The 22,288-nt window shown below is 36.2% G+C and overlaps 2 protein-coding genes across 3 annotated transcripts; one reads left to right on the top strand and one right to left on the bottom strand.

Annotated features, from left to right (window-relative positions):
• The first annotated feature begins 1,994 nt into the window (after positions 1–1,994).
• Positions 1,995–7,767, top strand: LOC118281669 (glycine dehydrogenase (decarboxylating), mitochondrial). Its single transcript, XM_035602318.2, has 18 exons — positions 1,995–2,305; positions 2,400–2,478; positions 2,665–2,800; positions 2,959–3,123; positions 3,353–3,581; positions 3,780–4,003; positions 4,449–4,624; positions 4,725–4,954; positions 5,074–5,250; positions 5,452–5,636; positions 5,712–5,913; positions 6,003–6,152; positions 6,232–6,344; positions 6,512–6,659; positions 6,789–6,996; positions 7,074–7,246; positions 7,333–7,413; positions 7,555–7,767. Exons 1-18 carry the CDS (start codon positions 2,087–2,089, stop codon positions 7,663–7,665), a joined length of 3,006 nt encoding a protein of 1,001 aa, XP_035458211.2. The 5' UTR covers positions 1,995–2,086; the 3' UTR covers positions 7,666–7,767.
• LOC118281653 (uncharacterized) lies at positions 7,759–21,951 on the bottom strand. 2 transcript variants are annotated; one of them, XM_035602299.2, is made up of 14 exons: positions 21,514–21,951; positions 20,538–20,623; positions 20,002–20,087; positions 19,397–19,549; positions 16,946–17,085; positions 14,792–14,917; positions 14,291–14,382; positions 14,030–14,123; positions 13,383–13,539; positions 13,087–13,258; positions 11,786–12,002; positions 11,543–11,635; positions 11,320–11,467; positions 7,759–11,215 (listed from the first exon to the last, which is right to left on the bottom strand). In XM_035602299.2, the coding sequence occupies exons 1-14, from the start codon at positions 21,700–21,702 to the stop codon at positions 8,463–8,465; spliced, it is 4,506 nt and encodes a 1,501-aa protein (XP_035458192.2). In that variant the 5' UTR covers positions 21,703–21,951; the 3' UTR covers positions 7,759–8,462. The 2 variants fall into 2 exon arrangements, with proteins under 2 accessions (XP_035458192.2, XP_035458200.1); XM_035602307.2 differs by lacking the exons at positions 19,397–19,549; positions 20,002–20,087; positions 20,538–20,623; positions 21,514–21,951 and adding an exon at positions 18,187–19,367.
• Between the last annotated feature and the right edge of the window lie 337 nt (positions 21,952–22,288).

The following is a 22,288-nucleotide window of genomic DNA, read 5'->3' as shown; positions in this document are numbered from 1 at the left end:
CTAAGATTTACTGACATGAGATAAACACTGAAAAAACGATTTTTAAAAAGGGATACCTCATCAAATTTCTTCTCCCACTTTCGGCGAGGCGAGAGGGAGTGTCAGACTCTCACCGACTAAAACCAACCTCGTTCCTACTCCTGCTTTTCGCGTTGGAGCCCCAGTAACATTGTAGGCAGTCCGTTATTAGAATTCAGTGAGGGTAAAAATCAATTGATGATTCTCTCTCCCGTCAGGGCGCGTCAGACTCTTACTAACTAAACACCACAATGTGGTCTGACATGCCGTACGCTCGGTTCTGGTTAGGCTGCGTCAGCCCGTTGCTCGCCGTCCGCAATTCGCGACTCGCGAGAATGTAGTATTTACCTACATGCTAGGTTTTTATTCATTTACTAGCTTCCGCCCGCGACTTCGTGTCGCGTATGTCGGTCTTCGCGTGGAAGTTTTTTAGACAGACAGACAGATAAACGTAAGAGTAGACAAAATATAATCAGAAAGCTCCGAACTGCTAAGCTATCGGGAGTTATACGTGTTATTGTGAGTCAACCATACAAGACAGACATTTGCTGTCGTTTAACAAAAAAAATCTTATTGCATTTTTGGCGTCAGTATCTATCACTAATCACCCGCTGATAGTTATTTTGGAAATATATTTCATGTACAGAATTGACCTCTCTATAGATTTATTATAAGTATAGATAAGTAGATGTAATCTCTGTTCGCAGAGTCCCTCTAAGGCCCCGCTCGCTCACAACGACTTTTTGTAGCGAAGCAAGGGTTACTATATACACATTAAGGATTTTTTGGTTTTTCTAAAATTGTTCAATAATGACACGGAGTTTGGATTTCTAGAGAGTACAGTAACTATTCTCATTAACTCATCCCCTCTTAGAACTAATTGTAAATGTAATTGGTGCAAACTATAACAATGTCGATGTACTAATTCTTTACCTATCACTTGAGGAATGAGGTATAAGGCGCGATATTATTTATGTGATGTAGATATAGTTATAGACCCATGTACTTACCTAATTCGTTCACCATAACAACACATAGTAAGGTTAACCAATCACTTTATTATCTGACTTCCTGATACGAATTTATAACAGTCACACGGATAAGCATTATGGGAAATGCAGCTAAGAAAGAAATTAAAAAAGCCCTGAGTATAAACAACCAACAAGATCAGTACCCTTAGTACAAGTTTGCTATCGAAACGAAAGCGCGTTCGGCGCTCTGATTGGCCAGCTTGAATAAACCAACCAATCAGCACTCCGAACGCGCTCTCGTTTCGTTTTCGTTCAACATAAAGCAAACTTACTTAGGTACTTTCTGAATTTAAAAAAAGGTGTACGTAACAACAGGGACATTATGGAACATACATCATAGAACGTTATATTTTTAGGGTAAGTACGTTCACAGACAGGCACAGTTGTGTGTACTGTTAAAGTCATAGGCAACAAAGGCAAGTTATTTTTTTACCTGTATTCTTGGAATCACTAGTTTATCCAAAGATAAACTGGCTAATTTATGTACCAAAAGTGAAATCGAATTCGAAGTTGTTTAGGCTATTTACAATTTGCTTTAACCCTTCGTATGTTTGGAACGTGGATCCACGCGAGACACAATGTGTTTTCTATTGTTGTCTTATATACGGGCATACGAAAGCTTAAGACAGTCACTAATATGTATAGGTTGGTATATTTTTTTATAACATTATTAATTGTTGATGGTATTAAGACTGTTTAATACGCATTTAGATTGCACGAGACATTCATGTTATCGTATACTTTATTAATAAATAGCTACTGTGAATAACTGAATTGTTTTGATCAAGTGGAAAATATTATTTTCTGAAACTGTTTTTGTATGTCGTCATTACTTAAAGTCAATAGTATTAATAGCGATAATTGCTACTACTGTGTACTTACTACAAATAATCATTATAATTATTATTTATTTCTCGTTATCTCTTGTACTTGGGAGACGCTTTGACCCTTCTATCAGTACATCACTGTCGCTTTCGTAAGTCGGACAATAAAATGGTTAAAACATTTTAGTTGTTGCACATTGCTAACAATTAAAAATGTATAGATTTATTAAACGTGGTTTAGTTCCTAGAAATGCTTTTGACTGTCTCCAAAAAGACTTTCAGGGGGGGAAGTTGTGGAAGAATGGTGTACGTTGTATAACTCAGAGTTCAAAATCGGACAATTTGTTCCCTGAACGTGTAGACTTTCCAAGCAGACATATCGGACCTCGAGATCAAGATGTAGTGACTATGTTAGATTTGCTCGGTTATAAGGTAAGATAAAATCTACGTGGATATGGTTTTTTTATGATACTTTTCTTTGTTAAATATCTGTCAAGTTATATCTGTGTTGTTTATTGTTTTATAGAGCTTAGATCAATTAACCGATGATGCGGTGCCTAAGAAAATTCAACTACAAGGTCTTATGAACATCAGTGATCCTATGAGTAAGTAAAAACCTGTAGTTTAACAATCTAAGGGAAGTTTTAATTAGATTTAGTACAGTTACGTCTGATCATTCTGAAAAAATATCAAAGTTATTGTTACTAAATTATATAAAAAAAATACGCGGGGCTTTCTTATATACATATGCGTAAATGTAATGTCAATTTACCTAATTACGTTAATTTCAGGTGAACATGATCTCATTGAAACAGTACGAAAAATATCGGAGAAGAATCAAATATGGAGATCCTATATTGGTATGGGATACCACAACTGCTGTGTCCCGCATAGTATCATGCGCAACTTATTCGAAAACCCAGGATGGTGATTATCATTCTAACTTCAAAAGTTCAAACTTACTTATCTGTTTCATCATAAATGGTCATGAAATCATTAAGTTGTTTGTGTAATTAGAAAATGAGCAAATGAACAACTTAATTAATAATCTAAATTATTTATTTGTACCTATATTATTCTTCCAGGACGACCCAATACACGCCATATCAACCAGAAATAGCGCAGGGGAGATTGGAAAGTCTCCTAAATTACCAGACTATGGTTAGTGACCTCACTGGTTTGGATGTAGCTAACGCATCATTGCTGGACGAAGGAACAGCTGCTGCTGAAGCGCTATCGTTGTGCCATAGGTATGTAGACACAATCAAGTACCTACCCATTTGTTGATAAAGTTTATTGGTCTGAGAGGCCAAGGTTTTTAATAACACAGATTACAAAGTTATACTGTTTCTATACTAGGTGATGTAAAATGATTTATATTTTTTAAATATTGCCTTACTAAGATTTTCTCGTGTGACATGATTTGTATCATCTATTATGTAAATGCTGCATTTAAGTAATTATTATTTTCTTCTACAGACTCAACAAACGAATGAAATTTGTAGTATCAGAAAGACTGCACCCTCAAACTTTAGCTGTTGTCCTAACGCGTTTAGATGCTTTGGGGTTAGAAGTAAATGTGGTGCCAGATGTTAGACAAGTGGATTTCGCACAGAGGGATATATCAGCAGTTCTATTGCAATGTCCTGACACCAGGGGCTTGGTGTACGATTACTCTGGACTGGCATCTGCTGCACATGAACATGGCGTACGTATTCATCTTTTTATTCAATTGTGAAATAATGTCCTATTGATTTAGTCACTACTGCTACTGAGTCCAATCTTCTGATCAGAGTCTCAGATAGGCCTAAGGCAAAAGAAAAGCTATATAGTTAATCTATTTTACGATCCAAGATTTTTTAGTTTTAGTGGAATATATTCTATATGATTACATTTTTGTTCACAGACGTTAGTGGTAGTTGCTACAGATTTATTAGCACTCGCTCTACTGCGTCCACCTGCAGAATGTGGAGCAGCCCTCGCTGTTGGTACTTCCCAACGTTTGGGTGTACCTCTAGGATATGGAGGACCCCACGCTGGTTTCTTCGCAGCTGAACATCAGTTAGTGCGTCTAATGCCTGGTCGTATGGTCGGTGTTACTAGAGATGCAACCGGAAGGGACGCTTACAGGTATGTGAATATTCCAAGTTACAACTTGCAGTGTAGTATGTTTTATATTTATATCATGTTTTCCGATTTTTTGTTTATACTTCTTTGTGTTAAGGTGTAGTTTACGATGTATTGGTTCAATTGTTGATATAAAAGTGCTTTATGTGTTAATTTTTACTGAACTTTGACGATATTATTTATCGATATGAGTTACTGTTTTACGGTTACGGTTTTTTTCCGATTTTTGAAAATTGCCGAAAGTTCTTTTAACGTTTTAAAATAACAATTTCCCGAAAATAATTTCTGTAAAAATTATATTTACACTTTTACCCATGACAAATAAAATCGAATACTATACACAACCCACAACTACACCACGAAGTCTATTACACAACCTTTCATATAGTAATGTATACTACACTGGAGAATACTTCGATTTTAAGACCAATAATGTTTTCCTGTACAGGTTAGCACTTCAGACAAGAGAACAACACATACGAAGAGATAAAGCTACTTCAAACATTTGTACAGCACAAGCGCTCTTGGCTAATATGTCCGCCATGTATGCAGTCTACCATGGCCCTCAAGGTTTGAGGGACATTGCGACTAGGGTTCACAACGCTACACTCGTGCTCGATCATGGTAAGCACCAAATACATACATACGATACATTCAGTAACTTTATGACGGTACTTAGGTTACGATTTCTGGTACTAAGCTTACTGATATTTTATTATTACAGGAATCAGACAACGTGGTCACAAACAATCAAACGATGTATATTTCGATACTCTTCATGTTGTACCTCTCTCGGATCACGACGCTGCTGCAATCAAAGCTCGGGCGCAGGAAAAGAAGATCAACTTGAGATACTTCGATGATGGTGCAGTGGGAGTAGCTCTCGATGAGACGACTACCATGGAGGATGTTAATGACTTATTATGGATCTTCGATTGCAAGCCTGTTGAAGAGGTACTTACATTTTATAAATGAACCAGTGTTATTTTCTCAGCATAATGACATAATTTTAAGTGACGTTAAAATTAAAATTAGCAAAACAAATTATGAAGGAAATTGTTGTTAATTTCCAGGTTACAAAAAGTGACGATGTAAGAGCTCGCAGCATACAGCAAGGTCCCTTCAGAAGAACATCTCCATACCTCACGCATCCTGTATTCAACATGCATCACTCCGAAACCAGAATAGTGCGTTACATGAAGCGGCTGGAGAACAAAGATGTGTCACTTGTACATTCAATGATACCTTTGGTAAGATTTCAATATGTTTTGCTGTTTTCAGGTCAAGTTCAAGCATCTTTATCAGCTGACTTTTCATTTAAGTTATCGCAAAAGTTTATCAAAGCATTGTTGTAGAACGTGAAATGACCGGGGGGTCTTTATCATTATTTGCACATGATTGTTAATTATTCCTTTTCTTGTCATATAACTTAATATGGACCTTTATTGCAGGGATCCTGTACTATGAAGTTGAACTCTACGACAGAAATGATGCCATGTTCCTTCAAGCACTTTACTGATATCCATCCGTTTGCTCCACTGGATCAGTGTCAGGGATACCATCAGTTGTTTGAAGAGCTGGCAAATGATTTGTGTGCGATTACTGGTTACGATCGTGTCTCTTTCCAACCTAACAGGTAAGTTTTGTAAACTGAATAAACTTTTGATAGAAGTTTACGAGGTCTCACAATATTTCCTTTTCAATTTCACAGTGGTGCCCAAGGTGAATATGCTGGGTTACGTACAATAAAGCGATACCATGAGTTCCGTGGTGATACAAAGCGTAACATTTGTCTGATCCCGGTGAGCGCACACGGTACTAATCCTGCATCTGCACATATGGCTGGTATGCGCGTCTGTGCTATACGCGTGACACCTTCTGGTGATATAGACATGGCACATCTTAAAGATATGGTAAGGGTTCTTGATGTGGGAAGGGTACTGCCAACATCTATATTTTTGGTGGCTATATAGTTAGCTATGACGGAGATTATGTATTTCAGGTAGAAGAACACAGCAAAAACATATCTTGTTTGATGTTGACGTACCCGAGTACCTTCGGTGTATTCGAGGAGCAAGCTGCAGACGTGTGTGAGTTAGTGCACAAACATGGTGGACAAGTGTACTTGGATGGTGCTAATATGAACGCACAGGTACGTTAGAAATTACAATTGATGAGATTTAAATTAATTGTAACATATAAGTAAGTAATAAATGTAATAAAACTTTCAGGTGGGACTTTGTCGACCTGGAGACTACGGCAGCGATGTCTCACATTTGAATTTACACAAAACCTTCTGCATTCCTCATGGAGGAGGTGGACCTGGAATGGGACCTATTGGAGTGTAAGAATATTTTGTTGTCCCTCACCCATCTATCTAACTATACTTAATTTCAAAAGTTGTTTAATTTTGAACCCTACTAACACTACAGACAGTCTTATTGCTACTTCATTTTTATCTTAACTACCTGAACTATTATAATGCTTTTAATAATATTATATTTCCTCCAGGAAAGCTCACCTAGCACCTTTCTTACCGTCACATCCAGTAGTCGACCCATTAGCCGATTTGGGTGACGCAGCACATAGTTTCGGTTCAGTCAGTGCTGCACCTTTTGGATCATCAGCTATATTGCCTATCTCTTGGGCATACATCAAAGTGAGTACAAGGGACAATAGCTTTAGTTAGAAATTGTGTCTTATTACTACAACAGATTCTCTATTATTCATGTCAACTGATGTGACTATTTGGACACTTTCATCTAATCACTATAATCCATTCTTCTAGATGATGGGCCCCAAAGGATTGAGACGTGCAACTCAAGTAGCGATTCTCAACGCAAACTACATGGCTAAGAGACTGGAGGGTCATTACAAAACTTTGTACAGAGGCGAGAGAGGTTTAGTTGCCCATGAATTTATTATAGATGTGAGAGATTTAAAGAAGACTGCTAATATAGAACCTGGAGATATTGCCAAACGACTAATGGACTTCGGTAAGTTTACTTTCAGATATAAAAATAGTAATATGACTAAAAATTCAGAAATTTCATATTGTTTTTCTTTTTTTAAGGTTTCCATGCTCCCACGATGTCATGGCCAGTAGCCGGTACTTTAATGATAGAACCCACGGAGTCAGAAGATCTTCAAGAGATGGATCGCTTCTGTGAAGCTCTTATCGCTATCAGAAAGGAAATCAAGGATATTGAAGATGGAACTATGGACAAGAGACTTAACCCACTGAAGGTAAAAATAACAAAGCAATGTATCAAGATTTGGTAGAATAGTCTTAAAAACATGTTGATAAATGATAACGATGTGGTATATTTCAGATGGCACCACATACACAGGCTGAAGTTATCACAGAGGATTGGAACCGGCCGTACAGTCGGGAACAAGCTGCTTTCCCAGCGGTGAGTGGAATTCAGTTATTTAAGTTAAGAAAGATAAGAATAAAATAGATTAGGTTTTCAGTTTTGATAGATTATAAGAATTTGAATGTATTCTAAGCAAAGATATATTTAATGAAATGTGTGATATAATTTTTGTTTCAGCCTTTTGTTAAAGGAGAGACGAAAATCTGGCCAACAGTCGGTCGCATTGATGACATGTATGGAGATAAACATCTCGTCTGCACCTGTCCACCGGTCCTTGATGATTTCTAAGATAAAACGGGCTTGAGATGACAGAATAAACATCTCGAATACTTTGTATTATTAATGTATAATATAGGAATGTAACAATGAATAATAAACAAATTGACCATCTGTCGCATTATGTATATTTTCTCAATACTGTCGTAGAATAAAATATTGTCTCTAACAACATAATCTTCTTCTTTTTGCACATTATTCTATAGCAGTACAAATAAGTAATTGCCGTAAATAATATTGACTTCAAACAGTAATCTATCTACCTTATTATTGTACATATATTTAATATTGCGAATGATTATTATTATTACGCATAACATTTAAGTTGGATTCAAGGCAACGTGTTTGTTTTGTTACTAGCTCAAATTACTATCTGAAATACCAAAGGTTTCACATTTCATAACAATTTTAATTTATAAACTTCCTCGTGCCTTTAAATATATTTAGTGAAACATTTTGCATTTCAAATGTACGTATAATATTTCTAAACTGTAATATTAATAGAGAAAACATTTCCAGCCCTCAAGCTACAATATAACACAAAACAAATACTTAAATACGAAAACTAGCAGCAGGTAAGATTCATATTCAAAAATGTTGTAATAACATAACATGATTTAAAACCGAAAAACTAGTTTAAAATAATAAAGTTCTAAAAATCTGTGTTCAAGTAATCTAGGTATATTATCAATAAAGCAGAAAATATCAATAAAAATATTTTCACGTACATATTAAAATTGATCTTGGTTAATTCAAGACAAAACAACCTTAGAAATAGTGTCTTTAATACATAACTTGATTTATTACTCTTACTTTGGTGGAGAATTGATCACATCTTTAGGGTACATGCCCAGTCTCACTCCTAACTCTTTGGGCATGCGAAGCACAGGACGTGTGGGGAAGGGGTGGTAGGAGCCTGTTGAAGGACTGCGTGGGTAAGACAAAGAGGACAACGTGTCTGTTTCAATGAGCGACGTGATAGCACTGCAAGTATCGTCTGACTCCACTTTTGTTCTATCACTCTTTTCTGTATAGTCTTTAGGAATAGTGGGAGTTTCTCTGTTTGGGAATATCTTAGGTGATATCGGAGTGGATACTTGATCTAGCGACGTGATTTGACATAAAGTATCACTAGAGTTGCTCTTGGCTCCAGTCGGCGAGTCGTCCTCTGCTGATGGTTCATACGTGAAACTAATAGAAGAGGTCACAACATGAGCAAAGTCACTAACTTGGCTGTTATCAGTCTTAGATACATTTTCGCAAACTTTCGGTCCTTGGTTAACCGTTTTGCTACAAATATCACTAGCTTTAGACAACACAAAGTCATTATATTTGCTTGAAAATGGATAGTTATAGTCATCGGAAGTAAAACGCTTCTCGTATGTTGACGTATCTTTTGGTTCCGAAGACGGTAAAGTTACTGACGCCTTGGACTCACCCGAAAAAGAATGACGAGTCCAGTCAGATGTAGTTGCAGGCTTGAGGTCTTTATTTGATAAGTCACCGTAACTTGACAAATCACTGGCTTTCCTTTGATAATCGAAATCAAAATTTTCAGTTTTCTCTAAAAAACTTTTATGATCACATTTTGCTAGAAACCCTTTATTTTCCCATCCATATAAATCGGTCTTATTACCTAAACATTCACTACTTGGACTTTTTGTGTGTTTTATTGAAAATTCCTCTTCTCTTGTTGTCGAATTTCGAATTTCTAAAGAAAAGGGGTCATCAATGGAAATAGGTCGAATTCGCACAAAATCGTTATTTTCAGTTGATCCTACATTGACACTTCTTTTTCTATAACCTATTAGCGAATCAGAGGTAGATTCTTTTAGTAAAGGTGATTCAATGAGCTGACTTTCAACAGTTTTTTCTGGAACTGTCTTAGAATAACTATTTCGTTGTTTTTCGAGAACATTTTCATCACTTTTTGTGACTTGGTACTTCGTAGGACTCTTTACTTCGGCCATGTTTTGCTTTGTTAAGATTCGACTTAGGATTTTGGAGTTTTCTTGAATTATTTGTAAGGCTCTTTCACTATTTTTTCGTCCTGTTTGTAAAATGTAATCTTTAGGGGAAAATATATCTCTTTCTTCTTTGCTTGTTTCAGGAGTTTCTCGTTTCTGAGCAGCAATAAAGTCTGGTTCTTTATACTCTTCGCTAATTTTCTTTGCAAAACTATGACTTTGTGGTAGTGATGATGCTCTCTCAGCTTCTTCTTTAATAAGTTTATCATTGTGGTTACTTTGTAACGTTAATGAGTCTGGCTTCTTTGGTAGGCGTGATAACCTTTTAGTAGAACGCCGATTCGGAATGTCTGAACTATTAGGATCTGTAACTCGCGCACCAAAAAATTCTGGACTATGTTCAAAGTATTTATCAATTTTTAAAGGTATTGGCGGTTCATCTTCACTCACTATGATGCTTTCACTGCCGGGACTTCCTGGCGGACTTTCAAAGTCAGATACATTCTTATCAGATAAATCTATGTCAGGCACAAAATTTGGATACATCGTGAAACTATCGATGATATCGGGTGGTCTGGATACAGGCTCGGTTAACGGTGGTCGCTTGAAGTTTTTTTCGAAATCATATTCGTAAGGAGATTTGGGGCCGACGCCACAATTACACGGTGATAAATCAATAGGACTGAGTTCAGTAAAGACATTTGGTGACTTTGTAAAACTTGTAGGCCTTGTGATTTCTCTACTTGTGGAATTTTCTTCATATTTTGTTCTATTAAGTCTTTGTAAAACTTCATTTCTTTCAGAAGTCATACGTGGAGAACACGGAGATATACTGGTTGGATTGAAAACAGGGACATCATTTGTAATTTTCAAACTGTCGTTTAACTTGCTTTCAAATCCATCAATGTAAGTGCGCAAAGGTTCACCTGCTGCAGAATCTAAATATTCCGATATATTTTTAATAGGTTTATCATCCAATAGCATTGTTGTTTCCCTATCAGGAGTACGTAATACAACAGGTTCTTTTTTAGTTAGAGAATGACTACTTTTGCTTGGTTTAGCAGTTGGTGGAGAAGAAATATTTTTATACTTAGTATTCAAGTTATTCTTATCTTTTTCATCATCCGGGATATCTGGTTCGGAATCACTACCTCTTTCATTTTCGTCACACAAACTTGTGTCTGTACTTGAAGCACTGTGTGACGAATAAGAAGATGTTTCACTCGAGCTACGAGATCTTACATTAGCTATCATTCGATTAGCTTCAATTTCAGAAACAATAATTCCATCACCAGCTTCATCTAAGTCAATGGAAGCTTTCCTTTCTTTTTGTTTCACTTTATCTTTCTTTATATCTTTCCATTTAACAGAATTTCGTCTGCTAAGGGTCTTACGGCTTTTTTCTTCATTCCAACTGATAGTGTCACTCGATTGTCGTGAACGTTGCTCTGATTTGTCATGTGTCGATGTTTGCCGCGATGGTGGTATCGCTCCTGGAGGCGGACCAAGTCTTCTTCCTCTAGAGCTGACTAATGCACTTTTGCCCAGAAGAAGGTTATTAACTGTGAGTGACGTTGGGGAGGTAGGTACACCCACTGAAAAGAAAAAAAATAATCATTTAATAATAATATATAAAGTATTTTAGCTATCTTGTATCAGTATAAGTATCATTCAAAGTATTTATGTTGTAATGCTTTACCTGCAGCATGTCGGGCACAAGCTGCGGCTAGTATAACATGTGCTTGTCTTTGTCGTTCTCTTAGGCGAGCGTACTGACGTTTCAATGCACCAATATCCAAAGACAGTCTGTCTCCTGCTGCTAACCGGTCTTCACGTCGAGGTACGAACTGTGAAAATAAAATGTCTATCATCCATTGAACAGTTAAATTCACTTAAAAAAGTTTCGTGTCTAGAATTCTTACCGTGGCCAAAGCCATTTTGTTTCCATCATCACTGGAGTCTCCTTCATCTTCTGAATAAAACAGGCGTAGACCACGTTTTGTCATTGACTGCATCTAAAATGTTAAATTCACAAGTTATACGTCTAATGCTTATATTAATGAAAGCTCAAATTTTCACGATGTTTGCCTTGTTAAATGATCTCATCCAGTTGTGTATAGTGGTAGTATGAAAGTTTGGTAATAATAAATTAAAGTTGAACGTACTGCAGAATGTAACGGTGGATGGTATATGGGAGCTGAAGTGGGCGGAGCTGGTGGGGCCACACGGTATCTATGCAGGCTGCGGAGCCGGGGCAGCTCCGGTGCAGAACCGAAAGCCACGACCCTCGCCACCAAAGAGTCACCAGCCTCCCATACGGCGCCGGCGCCACCACCCATGCAGCTGTAGAACTCATCCGCAGACCGGGCTGACAGAATACGGCTGAAATATAATAAACTTTTTTGCTGTTTCATATTTCAAACAGTTTCTTTGAAAATTTTTGTCAATAATTCTGTTGAAATTATAACGTAGAAAGCATGAAATATGTATACTGTTGTTATAACTTTAAAATAAGGAAATAAATTAAATGAATACTACAATATTGTAGAAGACTTGACAAGATCCATAGGTTGTCAGTTGCATTATTTGGCACTCGACTACAGTGATAGTATCGAATTTTCGAGTATCTGTATCTCAATATCTAGCTTGTAACCTAAACAGGAATAAGCCATATAGGCATTAAGTGCTATTATCGCTTATCAGTCATAACTCGGATACGATAACAGAGATAAGAGGAAAGCGGGGGTGTCTCAGCGATTATGCGCTTTATATCAGTATCACTCATTTAATTATTGCATATTAAAATTGGCTAAAATCATTTAATTTTATCCACATCTTCTCTCCCTATTGATTAAATAATAAAAAAAATATTGATGTTTTATTTGATTATGTCCTACAAACAAAAGTGAGTTTAATAAAAAGTACACACAAAGGAATCCTGTGTTAAAGGACACATTTCAATTGTATAGAACGCATATCCGTATGGGAATCCCAGTAGAATGATGTCATTTATTCGAATAACTGAATTTTCCTCGTAATTAATACATTTATTTCTTCAACAAAAACTAGGAAAGAAAAACATTTAAGTCTGCTTTTTATGACATGTATACATGGACGCTGTATATAAATCTAATGGGTATTTTAAGGATAAAATTACGCGTTAGCCTATAACATTAACTGTAAACTTTTATGCTAGCAATTTATTTCAATAATAAAGAGCGCATATTGGTTTCATTCGACAATAAAATCGGCCAAGTTAAAGAATGATTGAACAAAATGAAGCATTTCCTTTGAAACGAGTCATTTCATTTATATGGTATGTCCCTTTTCTACATCGAAAATAGCTTAACTTTGCACATCAAACTTTTCTAAACTGTAAAAAAATCTGTGCTGGATTTTCAAATTTATTACAAAATAGTAAGGTTGAATTTCTTCTAAATAACGAAAATTATGACACCAAACTTACTCTTGGAGCATATCCCATATAGCCAGCGCGGTTAGAAGCAGCACTTCATTGCCATCCAACAGTACCAAATCCCATATCCTCAAGAGAAACTCCCTGGGCAGCCAGGTGGCGTACAATGTAAGGAACCATTGCATGGTAAACACATCAGGTAGAGGCGGTTCAACACCACCACCTAGAAGAAGAGAGAGCAATTCCATTGATAACAACTTATCTATTAGTCTTACGATGAACTGATGACCAGTGAAGACCTGACTACTCGTATAATACTTCCATTACTTATTAGATACACAACTTACCATCAGATATCCTCTGCAAATGGTCCATGTGTTGCGCTAACCGAGGCAGGCGCAGTCGAAGGAGATCCCTGAACGCCGCCATGTCTGCGGACAAGCCTCGAAGGTCGTCTGCGAAGTACCCCTCAGGTAGCACAGCTTCCACTAAGTATATCATTACCTACAAAATAAAATAAAATGAACATCAATTAGAATAGAACGTCAACTGCAGCAGAAAAGCGTCTTTTTTGAGAGAAGCAGTTGCTTAAATCTACTGGGCCCCATCTGTGGTGGTTTGAGGAGTGCACGGAACGCCTAGCGGCGGATCCTAAATCTTAAATTTTCCTAAATAAGTAAATGTTAAGTTAAAACAGCTTTTGGTAACCTTTGTACAAAGTCGTAATAGTTTCGGAGTTTCTTGAAGTTAGTTAGTTACTTTGATGTCTATTTTGTTAGTTAACCCCTCTAGTTGGTCGTAAACAAAATTTTATTATATTAGCTTTTTGCTGCGGTGTTACTTACTCCGTCTTTATGTTCTGTAGCATGATATAATAAAACTAAGTATCACGGAGAGTTGGGCAATCTACACAATGATACATAAGTTCTGGAGACTAGAGATTTCAAGATAGTAAGAAGAAACATTAAATATGTGTAGTTTAAAATGTATTTACCTTTAGCGAGTCCGATTCTGATTTGTCCATGACTTCTAGTATGATGGCAGCTAACATATTGAAACCTTGGCAGTATCCGACATCCTTATTCCACCTAGAAATACGTATATCTATTAAATTACTGAATCTTTTAAATGTTAAGGTCTAGTATTCTGCTATCCGTTTCTTAGTAAATAATGTATAAAATGGTACCTAATCACTTTGTTTGCAAATGTCTTCTCCAAAACACAATTAAAATTATTGTATCATTGAAAGAATTACCTCGCATACGCCAATAGCACTCTTCGTAGCATCGCCTGATTCTCTCGACCCTCTGCGCCGCAGAATAGAGAGCATCCAGTGCGATGTAAATCCTAGTAAAATATCATGTTTCACTGAGAAAAATAAATCAACAATCTCTTTTAATCTGACCAAGAATATCTTGTTACTAAGTACCTACTGTATTAAATTCTAACGAGTTACTTGCCCTCCGACAACCTCCATAGATCGTCTGCATTCTTATTTTTTTCACAGACTAGACTAGACTTAGACTAGACAGACATCCAATTTATTTGATAATAAGACAAAATGTACCTATGCCTTTATTTACATGAATAAGATTACCTAAATAAATAAACTACTCTTAAAGATTCTTAGATTATTAACATTGGGTTTGTAATGTTTATGAATTACGTAAAAAAATACACTTATTTAAGATTTTCGTCTATAAGGTACAATTATACGCATGAGATTTATTGAATGGTTTGGTTAGTGATTGCTTACTTTGAGTATTTGCGCGCCAAGCTCGGTGTCATCGGGCTGTGCAGTGCCGCGGAAGCAGCCGCGCTCCGCAGACGGCCAGTCTATACCCCTCGCCGTCAAATGACGCTCCGCCAACGTCAGCCATAACTGAGACCACAAAAACAAAAATACTCCTGAATTAAAAAATATGTACGGAACTGACATAAAGTTACCTAATATTGGTCTGGAACCCGACGGAAAGTTAGGAACCCCGAAGTAATCAATGTACAATACATACATAAAGAAATAACCACCTAAATTGTGATTCTCCTCATTTTTTAAATGGGTTAACAAAAAAGGCCACGCTTAAAATCTAATTCGAAATTCTACTAATACTAACATTTTTTACAAAAGTCGAAGAAGTAATTGAAATGGAAAAAATAATTTAATTTGTTTTTGATTTACACTACTTTATACATTTGTTTGATTTGTGGCATTATTTTCCGTACTTACTACTTAACAATAATGGTCATAAATTATTAATTCCAAGTTCACATCAAATCACTTGTTAAACAGAAAAGCAAGAAATAATACAAGTAAATATGTATCTACGCCATTGCACACAATTTAAGATAAATTACATTTTATGTATCTAGTACCGATTACATCGTGATGTGGAAATGACCGCAGTATTCTCTTTGTTCGGCCACATCTATTCCGCGATGAGAAATGGTAAACAATGGACTCGAAGTCACAATAAAGCCCAAGTCAATCCACCCTCTACAAAGTAGGTAACTCATACCTATTGAGTTTGACAAAAACATGAGGAAATCTTACCTCATTAAGGTGCTTTCAAACTCACAATATTCAATAGTTTTTTTTTTGCTATAAACCGGTAAACGAGCGGATGGATCACCTGACGGTAAGCAATCGCCGCCGCCCACGGACACCCGAAACACCAGAGGCGTAACAAGTCCGTTGCCGGCCTTTTGAGGTTAAGAATTTAAAGGGTTGTTGGGTAATTGGGTTCCGGTAAACTTGCTCACACAACGAAATACAACGCATTTTTTTTCGAAATGTCAAAAATTAACTCAAATTTTAGATCAATTTTGTATGTGAGATTGTGTAAGCCGAAACTACAAAGGTGCTTCTATCAAGTATAACTGAAAGTCAACAAACAATACATGATCTTACAGGAGAGATGTAAATAGCAATGACGTCAATAGTAACTTATTTACAAAAGGTTCGCTCGAGTGATCTTTAGGAAGGTTCAGAGAATATCTTCGTTAAACTAAAAGTAAATAAACTGTAATGTGTTCAGTATAGCTCTATATTCAGTTTATTATGATAACTTAGTTTCACACAAGTAAGTTTATTTACGAAATACGTAGAAACTATTTTACATACATCGTTTCTACATATAGGAAAAGCTTTATTGCTTTATATTTTCACTTCAGAGCTACCAATATTTCTATGAATAGTTATCTAAGTACGGTACATACTCGAGTTTTTCACAAAGAGAACAAGCCTCTGTTATTTCAAATATTATTTTCGGTGGGTCAGTGGAATCGATGGACGGTGACCTAAGCTATTTTTATTTTATTACCACTACATATCAAACGCTACTAGATACTAGTTACCTATTCCTACTTTTATTAAATAGCTTAATCGACGGGAATGATACGGTGAGGAAATCATTTGGAAGAAGTGTTAACCAAATGAGGATTGATTTTGAAAGATTTGTAACTGGTTGTGTCTCATGGTATATTATGAGAAGGAGTGACGTGCGCGTCATCAAATACAGTGCTGAATTTAAAGATCGATAGATGGAAAAGGAGCGGACGGCCGACGAAAAGATAGGTATAAACAATAGAATGACATGAAAAAAATTGCTTGACATTTGATTTAGGAGAATAGGAGAAAAGAGGAGGTATTGTGCCAACACTCGAGTAATAAGGATAAGAGCAATAAAAGGAAGATGTGGGTTTATTTATGAACTAGCTACTTCCGCGCGGTTTCACCCGCTCTGCTTGGCTCCTATTGGTCATAGCGTGATGTTTTAAAGCCACAAAAAGAATTATTCAAATCGGACCAGTAGTTCCGGAGATTAGCGCGTTTAAACAAACAAACAAAGTCTTCAGCTTTATAATATTAGTATAGATAGTATAGATTAAGTTAAGGTAAGTATAGTGGTACCTTTCTGCGGAAATGTTGAGGTACGCCGGCGGGGAGGCGCGCGACCAGGCGCATCGCATGCAGCCACTCTGCGTAGCCGCCCTCGCCCGGGCCTTCGCCTCCGCCCGGCGTCACTCCGAAACGAGCACCACTTTCGCCTGCTATGTAGCAAACATTATCAAATTATTCCCTCTTTCAAAACCTAGCATTTTAGACAAGGTTTACGTAAATACAAAAAAATATAGGAGTCTCACGGACGGACACGGTTTACTATTCAAAATTGAATGTCTACCACAAAGCGCAAATGCCTACCAATCGAACATGGAAGTACTAAAATAGTTGCCTACATACTTCTTACGACGCTTCCTGCTTTTATGAGACATACGAATAAAGAATATGATCTTTATACGATCCCTGCTACGAGCCTACTTGGCTTAGCTTTATTAATAAACTTAATAAAATTGTATTTTGGAACTAATGATATGGATTTCAACACACATAACAGAACATTTAGAAAAACAAATAGCAATAGGCAATTATCGCCCAAATATTAATCCTAAATTTAAATAAAGTTACATATATTGATAAGATTTTATTTATGTAATATCAAAAATATGTTCTACTATCCGCAAATACGTTACTTCATATACTCAAGGCATAATCAGCATTATAGCACTTTAGATTCAAGGCATAAGTTTTCATAACCTAAAAACTCATATAGGTTATACCTATTGGTAGCATTCGAACGCAATATAACCTATGTTATTTATGTTTTGAAATGACGTCATAAGAACTTATACGTAATGCTCGCTATAACGAGAACTTAATATAATAAAAATATTTGGTTAATAGCCCCTAATACGTAACTCATTATAATGGACAGTTTTGTGAACGTACTTGCATAACATAACATTAATTAAGTCCTGGTACGCACAATTGTTTTCACAGAAACGTACACTCAGAACAATCAGTTAGGAATCGACAATTTCATAATAGCATCTAATGACGGATTCGAGCCTACTCATTTACATAATAAAGCAATTTAGTACAGAGCATAAAGAAGGAGCGCCTATTAGGCTTGTGATTAATATATTAAAGTAATAAAATTATGAATCGATACAGAAGTCGTTCGAGTAGGTATTTAGCATTAAAACGAATCGTCTATGATAGGCACAACAAAGATCACAAACGCGGTACTTCAAAGGTTTCTTGAGTAATTTCTTGAGCACTGCGAACATTTTGCAATAAATGAAACAACATACCTGAGCTGGCCTTCGATGCACCTGCCAAGCTCCTCAGGGAGTTTAGGAGTGCACTCATCTGTCTTGTAAGTGGCACGCATTTGACAATAAACGCATATCTTTATAACCACTAAGCACTAAGTTAACGACCTGACGGCTTAAGTCTATGCAGTGGCACTGCAGGCGGATACGTACACGACATCCTAGCGCTAACAACTAACTTTACCACAAACTTCACAGTAAGGTATCAATGATTTGTAATGAAAATGCGAAAAATTATGAGCCATATCTCGAGAGCATTTGAGACTGCGTAGTCGACCAGCTGATGTGATGTTTACTGGGAAAGTCGTGATACGAAGCGGCGGGGCTTCCAACCGCGTACCACAATACTGGATAGGACATCAGGACCTCAGTTTACACCGGGAATCAAATGCCTGCACGCTCCGACGGAAAATAGACTCTTGTCGAGTTGTTTTGTGACAGGGTTCCGTGGTACGAGGTTGTAAGCATGCGCACTGGAACCCCGGACTTGTGCCTGTGTGCGTTACGTATCGATTGAGCGCCGCTGTGTACGTCAGTTTCGGAAACAGATAGACGGGAAAAGCACCCCATACTAAGCAAACTTCGCTTTGATATGCGTAAACCTATTTTAAGCTCCCATGAATGAAACTGTTGTGATATCGACTATCTATGAATGTTTCATTGGAAATGTAATTCAGGGAACAATTCATTGTTTACCTGATGTACTTGTATGAAGAGCTTTTAATGTAGTACCAATGTACAAGGTTATTATAGTAAAATTGGTTAACGAAGATGCGCGATCCATTAGCAGTAATATAGAAATTTGATTCTGCGAGTTATGGAAGCCCTTCACGGACATTAAACTGTGATTAATTTTGAGAAAATGTTGTTTTGCTCGTCGTTTATCACTTTGGTCGTTAAGTTATTGACACGACGATATAATAAATGTATCGATCAGTGAACGTTGCGAATAACAAAGTTTACAGACAAAACTGTCTAAGAAGTTTGTTGGAAGCACTGCAACTTGATCACTTAAACCAATGATTACAATCTGTGCTAAGTATTTCTAGCTTTGTTTTGAAATGACTGGGATTGTTTGACAGTTTGTTGGAAAGTTTAGCATTAAGGTGGATGGGCAACAAGACTATGAAACTTGTGTTAATGTCGAGAAGATTTTAGTACAAGTTTTTAAGTTAATGGGTAAACTTACTAATGTGTCGTAAAAGAACGGTGAAAGCCGCGCATATTCTGTTCTGTTGCCTTCGCAGGCGGTCTCTAATTCGGACGTACTTTGCAAGTCTCTCTCCTGTTGCTTGAAGTCTTTCTTCCCATTCGACTTTTTGCTCCCAAAGTTCTTTGGTATCTATAACAATGTTCTAATTAAGTAGTAACAAATATACGTGGTAATAATCTTTACTGTAGACTTTTAAGAAGTAAAATGTATGACAATGTGAGTACCGTATCTTTGAAATAAAATATAATGGGAGCTAATAATGCATTATGTTTTATCTAAATGGTATAATAGATTCTAGTAAAGCATATAGATTCATTGAGAAAATACAAAAATGCTTTTATTTATCTTTAGGTAAACAGGCACTTTAGTAAGTAATTCAAAAGGTCAAACCCTGAAGGCATTATTTGCGAAATGAGAGCCAAAGGTTAGGAAGGTACTTAGAAATATAGAATTAGATGTTTAGTAACAAATTGGCAATATTGGATTCGCCAAAATCTTACTTAAATGTTTTTTTTAACTTGTAAGCTTGCCATATGAGTATGACCACTATATTATGTGCTTTTAATAAGAAAAGGACTTACCCAAAGCTTCCAAATAGCTTCGTTCAATCGCTTCAGTTTTCTCTCCACAATTCGATTGGCAAGAAGTAAACGATGCTGATGTGGACCTAAGTATGGAGATAAATAATAATAGTAGATAATTTGTTGGATTGTAAACTGTATTAATTTCTAATAGTCTTATTGACATCAGTCTTCATCGCTAAACATTGTGTTGAAAAGGCATAACTGATTTATTTCGATGCCACCTTTTGTGCCCAAAAAATGGTATCATCTGTACTTACTTATCAGCTAAATTGCGAAAACTATATCGCAAATATTAATTTGATATTCACACCAAAGCTTGGAGATAATTGAAAATCTCGCTGTTACAAAGAGGTCTTTAATTCAATTGTATGTTTAACATAGTAAATGCCATAAGGGTCACCGGTAACCAACGAAATTAGCAGAGAATTTGCGCAGTCAAACACAGGTTGATTTTTTAATCAACAGACAATTTTGCAAATGGACATCTCATTTATATTTGTATAGAAAAAAATACCTTAATACTTAGTACTTACTGACTACAGTCGATTCCACTCCAGTCTCTTTGTTTTGAATACAATTCGTCGAGTAAATCCTCTACTAAATCCTTAACAGCTCGTTTCTGTGTTTGTAAAAATACAATGTGATTAAATTAGAGAGCTACATAAAATGATTTGTTTATATTTAGATAAATTTACTCAAATAGGTATGAACAAGAAGTTAATAAACGGAATAAAAAAGAGAATCAGTAATTTTTGCTTTCCACGAAACGTGTATCGGGTTCGATTCCCGCATGGGGCAATATTATTAAGTATGATCCATAAATTGTTGTTTTGGGTCTGGATGTCATGTGTATGTGAACTTGTCTGATTCTAAATGCACCCACAACAGGAGAAAAACCTAGTAACAATAGAGTATAATGGTTAAATCCAGTGCGTATATATGTAACAGATTTTTAACAATAGGTACCTACCATCGGCTTCCATAAGAAAATTATTTTCATAAAAGAGCTCTGAATGAAAGTGGTTTAGATTTATTCCACGTATGACCTATTTGCAGAGTCTTAATACAATCGGCAATCGGCTTAAAGGATTAATTCAAAACACAGGAAGATACGCTGTATATTAAACGAGGTATTGAATCTGTTATTGAAAATATTCTATTTAATTTATGTAAATGTTTACATGACTAATAAATGGACGAGTTATAGTATTGGAAAAAGAAGGAAGGAAACCAAGATAATGAATAATAGAGGAAAATAGATGAAAAAAAAAAATAATAGAAAAATGAAGCTTCTTGGAACTAAGGAGATGAGCAGCGTACAAAACAATTTGATATGTCTACTGCGCATAAATTAATATAATGTATCGGAGAGCGAACATGAATCACAAATTATTTTTGCCAAACAATGTAGGTACCGTACATAAGCAAATAAATCTTATACAATTTCCTCGTCCCTTCGAAGCTTTCGATATATTATTTTTCCATTACCTTTGAATAGCAATTGCGTACCTGAGAAGTAATCTTTAACAGTGGCGGGGGCGGGATGGCAGATTGCTTCTTGTTGTTGATCTTCGGAACCTTAATTTTCTTAGATTTCCTCCTCACAGGGCTCGGGTTTTCATTCACTAAGTCAGAAAAATCCAACTCGAACCTCACGACTTTCAAATTAATTGGTTGCTGAACGCTTATCGTTTGCATTGTGTGATTTGTTTTTACTTATTGATTGACATACTATATTGTTGTGATATTTTGTTATTTATTTATTTTGATTCCACAGTTGTTGATGTTTTGATTGATTAGACTTGTCTATATGACTTTAGAAAAGAATATTAATCTTTGATGTTATTAGACTTTTTGGTTACGTTACACTGTATCGTGCTTTATGCCACTGGATTGTTTAATAATTAAGTTTAAAATGTGAGCAGTTATTAACAGTCGCGTAGTGAGTGACACAGTAGGGGGAGGAGGTACGATAGTCACCCACTCGTTTGTGTCGGTTGGCTCCTGATAGTGTTGATAACGACTAATATATTCATTTGAATGCATGCCCAATGAGCTTAAGGTCTGCGGGCATTGGTATTTGTGTTCAAACATTGGTATTTTCTACAATAATACATGCAGGATCACTGAATATTATGTGGGAGAAGTTGGCAAATTTTATATACATAGGTACATAGTTTATTTTGTAGCCGCACCGCACGGCTACATACCTACTTCATACCCATTACCTTACAAACCTTATATACCTTAATACCAAACCTTATATACCTTAATACCAAACCTT

The sequence above is a fragment of the Spodoptera frugiperda genome, chromosome 20 (genome assembly GCF_023101765.2).
Source record: "Spodoptera frugiperda isolate SF20-4 chromosome 20, AGI-APGP_CSIRO_Sfru_2.0, whole genome shotgun sequence".
Classification (NCBI taxonomy): Eukaryota; Metazoa; Arthropoda; class Insecta; order Lepidoptera; family Noctuidae; genus Spodoptera; species Spodoptera frugiperda.
This window is presented reverse-complemented; position numbering and strand designations above follow the sequence as displayed.

Coding starts and splice junctions, on each gene's coding strand:
- LOC118281669 (XM_035602318.2), top strand. CDS start 2,087: ATGTATAGATTTATTAAACGTGGTTTAGTTCCTAGAAATGCTTTTGAC. Junction 3,582..3,779: donor CTGCTGCACATGAACATGGC/GTACGTATTCAT, acceptor TTTTGTTCACAG/ACGTTAGTGGTAGTTGCTAC. Junction 4,625..4,724: donor TACACTCGTGCTCGATCATG/GTAAGCACCAAA, acceptor TTATTATTACAG/GAATCAGACAACGTGGTCAC.
- LOC118281653 (XM_035602299.2), bottom strand. CDS start 21,702: ATGCAAACGATAAGCGTTCAGCAACCAATTAATTTGAAAGTCGTGAGG. Junction 13,540..14,029: donor CAGAATCGGACTCGCTAAAG/GTAAATACATTT, acceptor TTTATTTTGTAG/GTAATGATATACTTAGTGGA. Junction 13,259..13,382: donor TTTGCAGAGGATATCTGATG/GTAAGTTGTGTA, acceptor CTCTTCTTCTAG/GTGGTGGTGTTGAACCGCCT.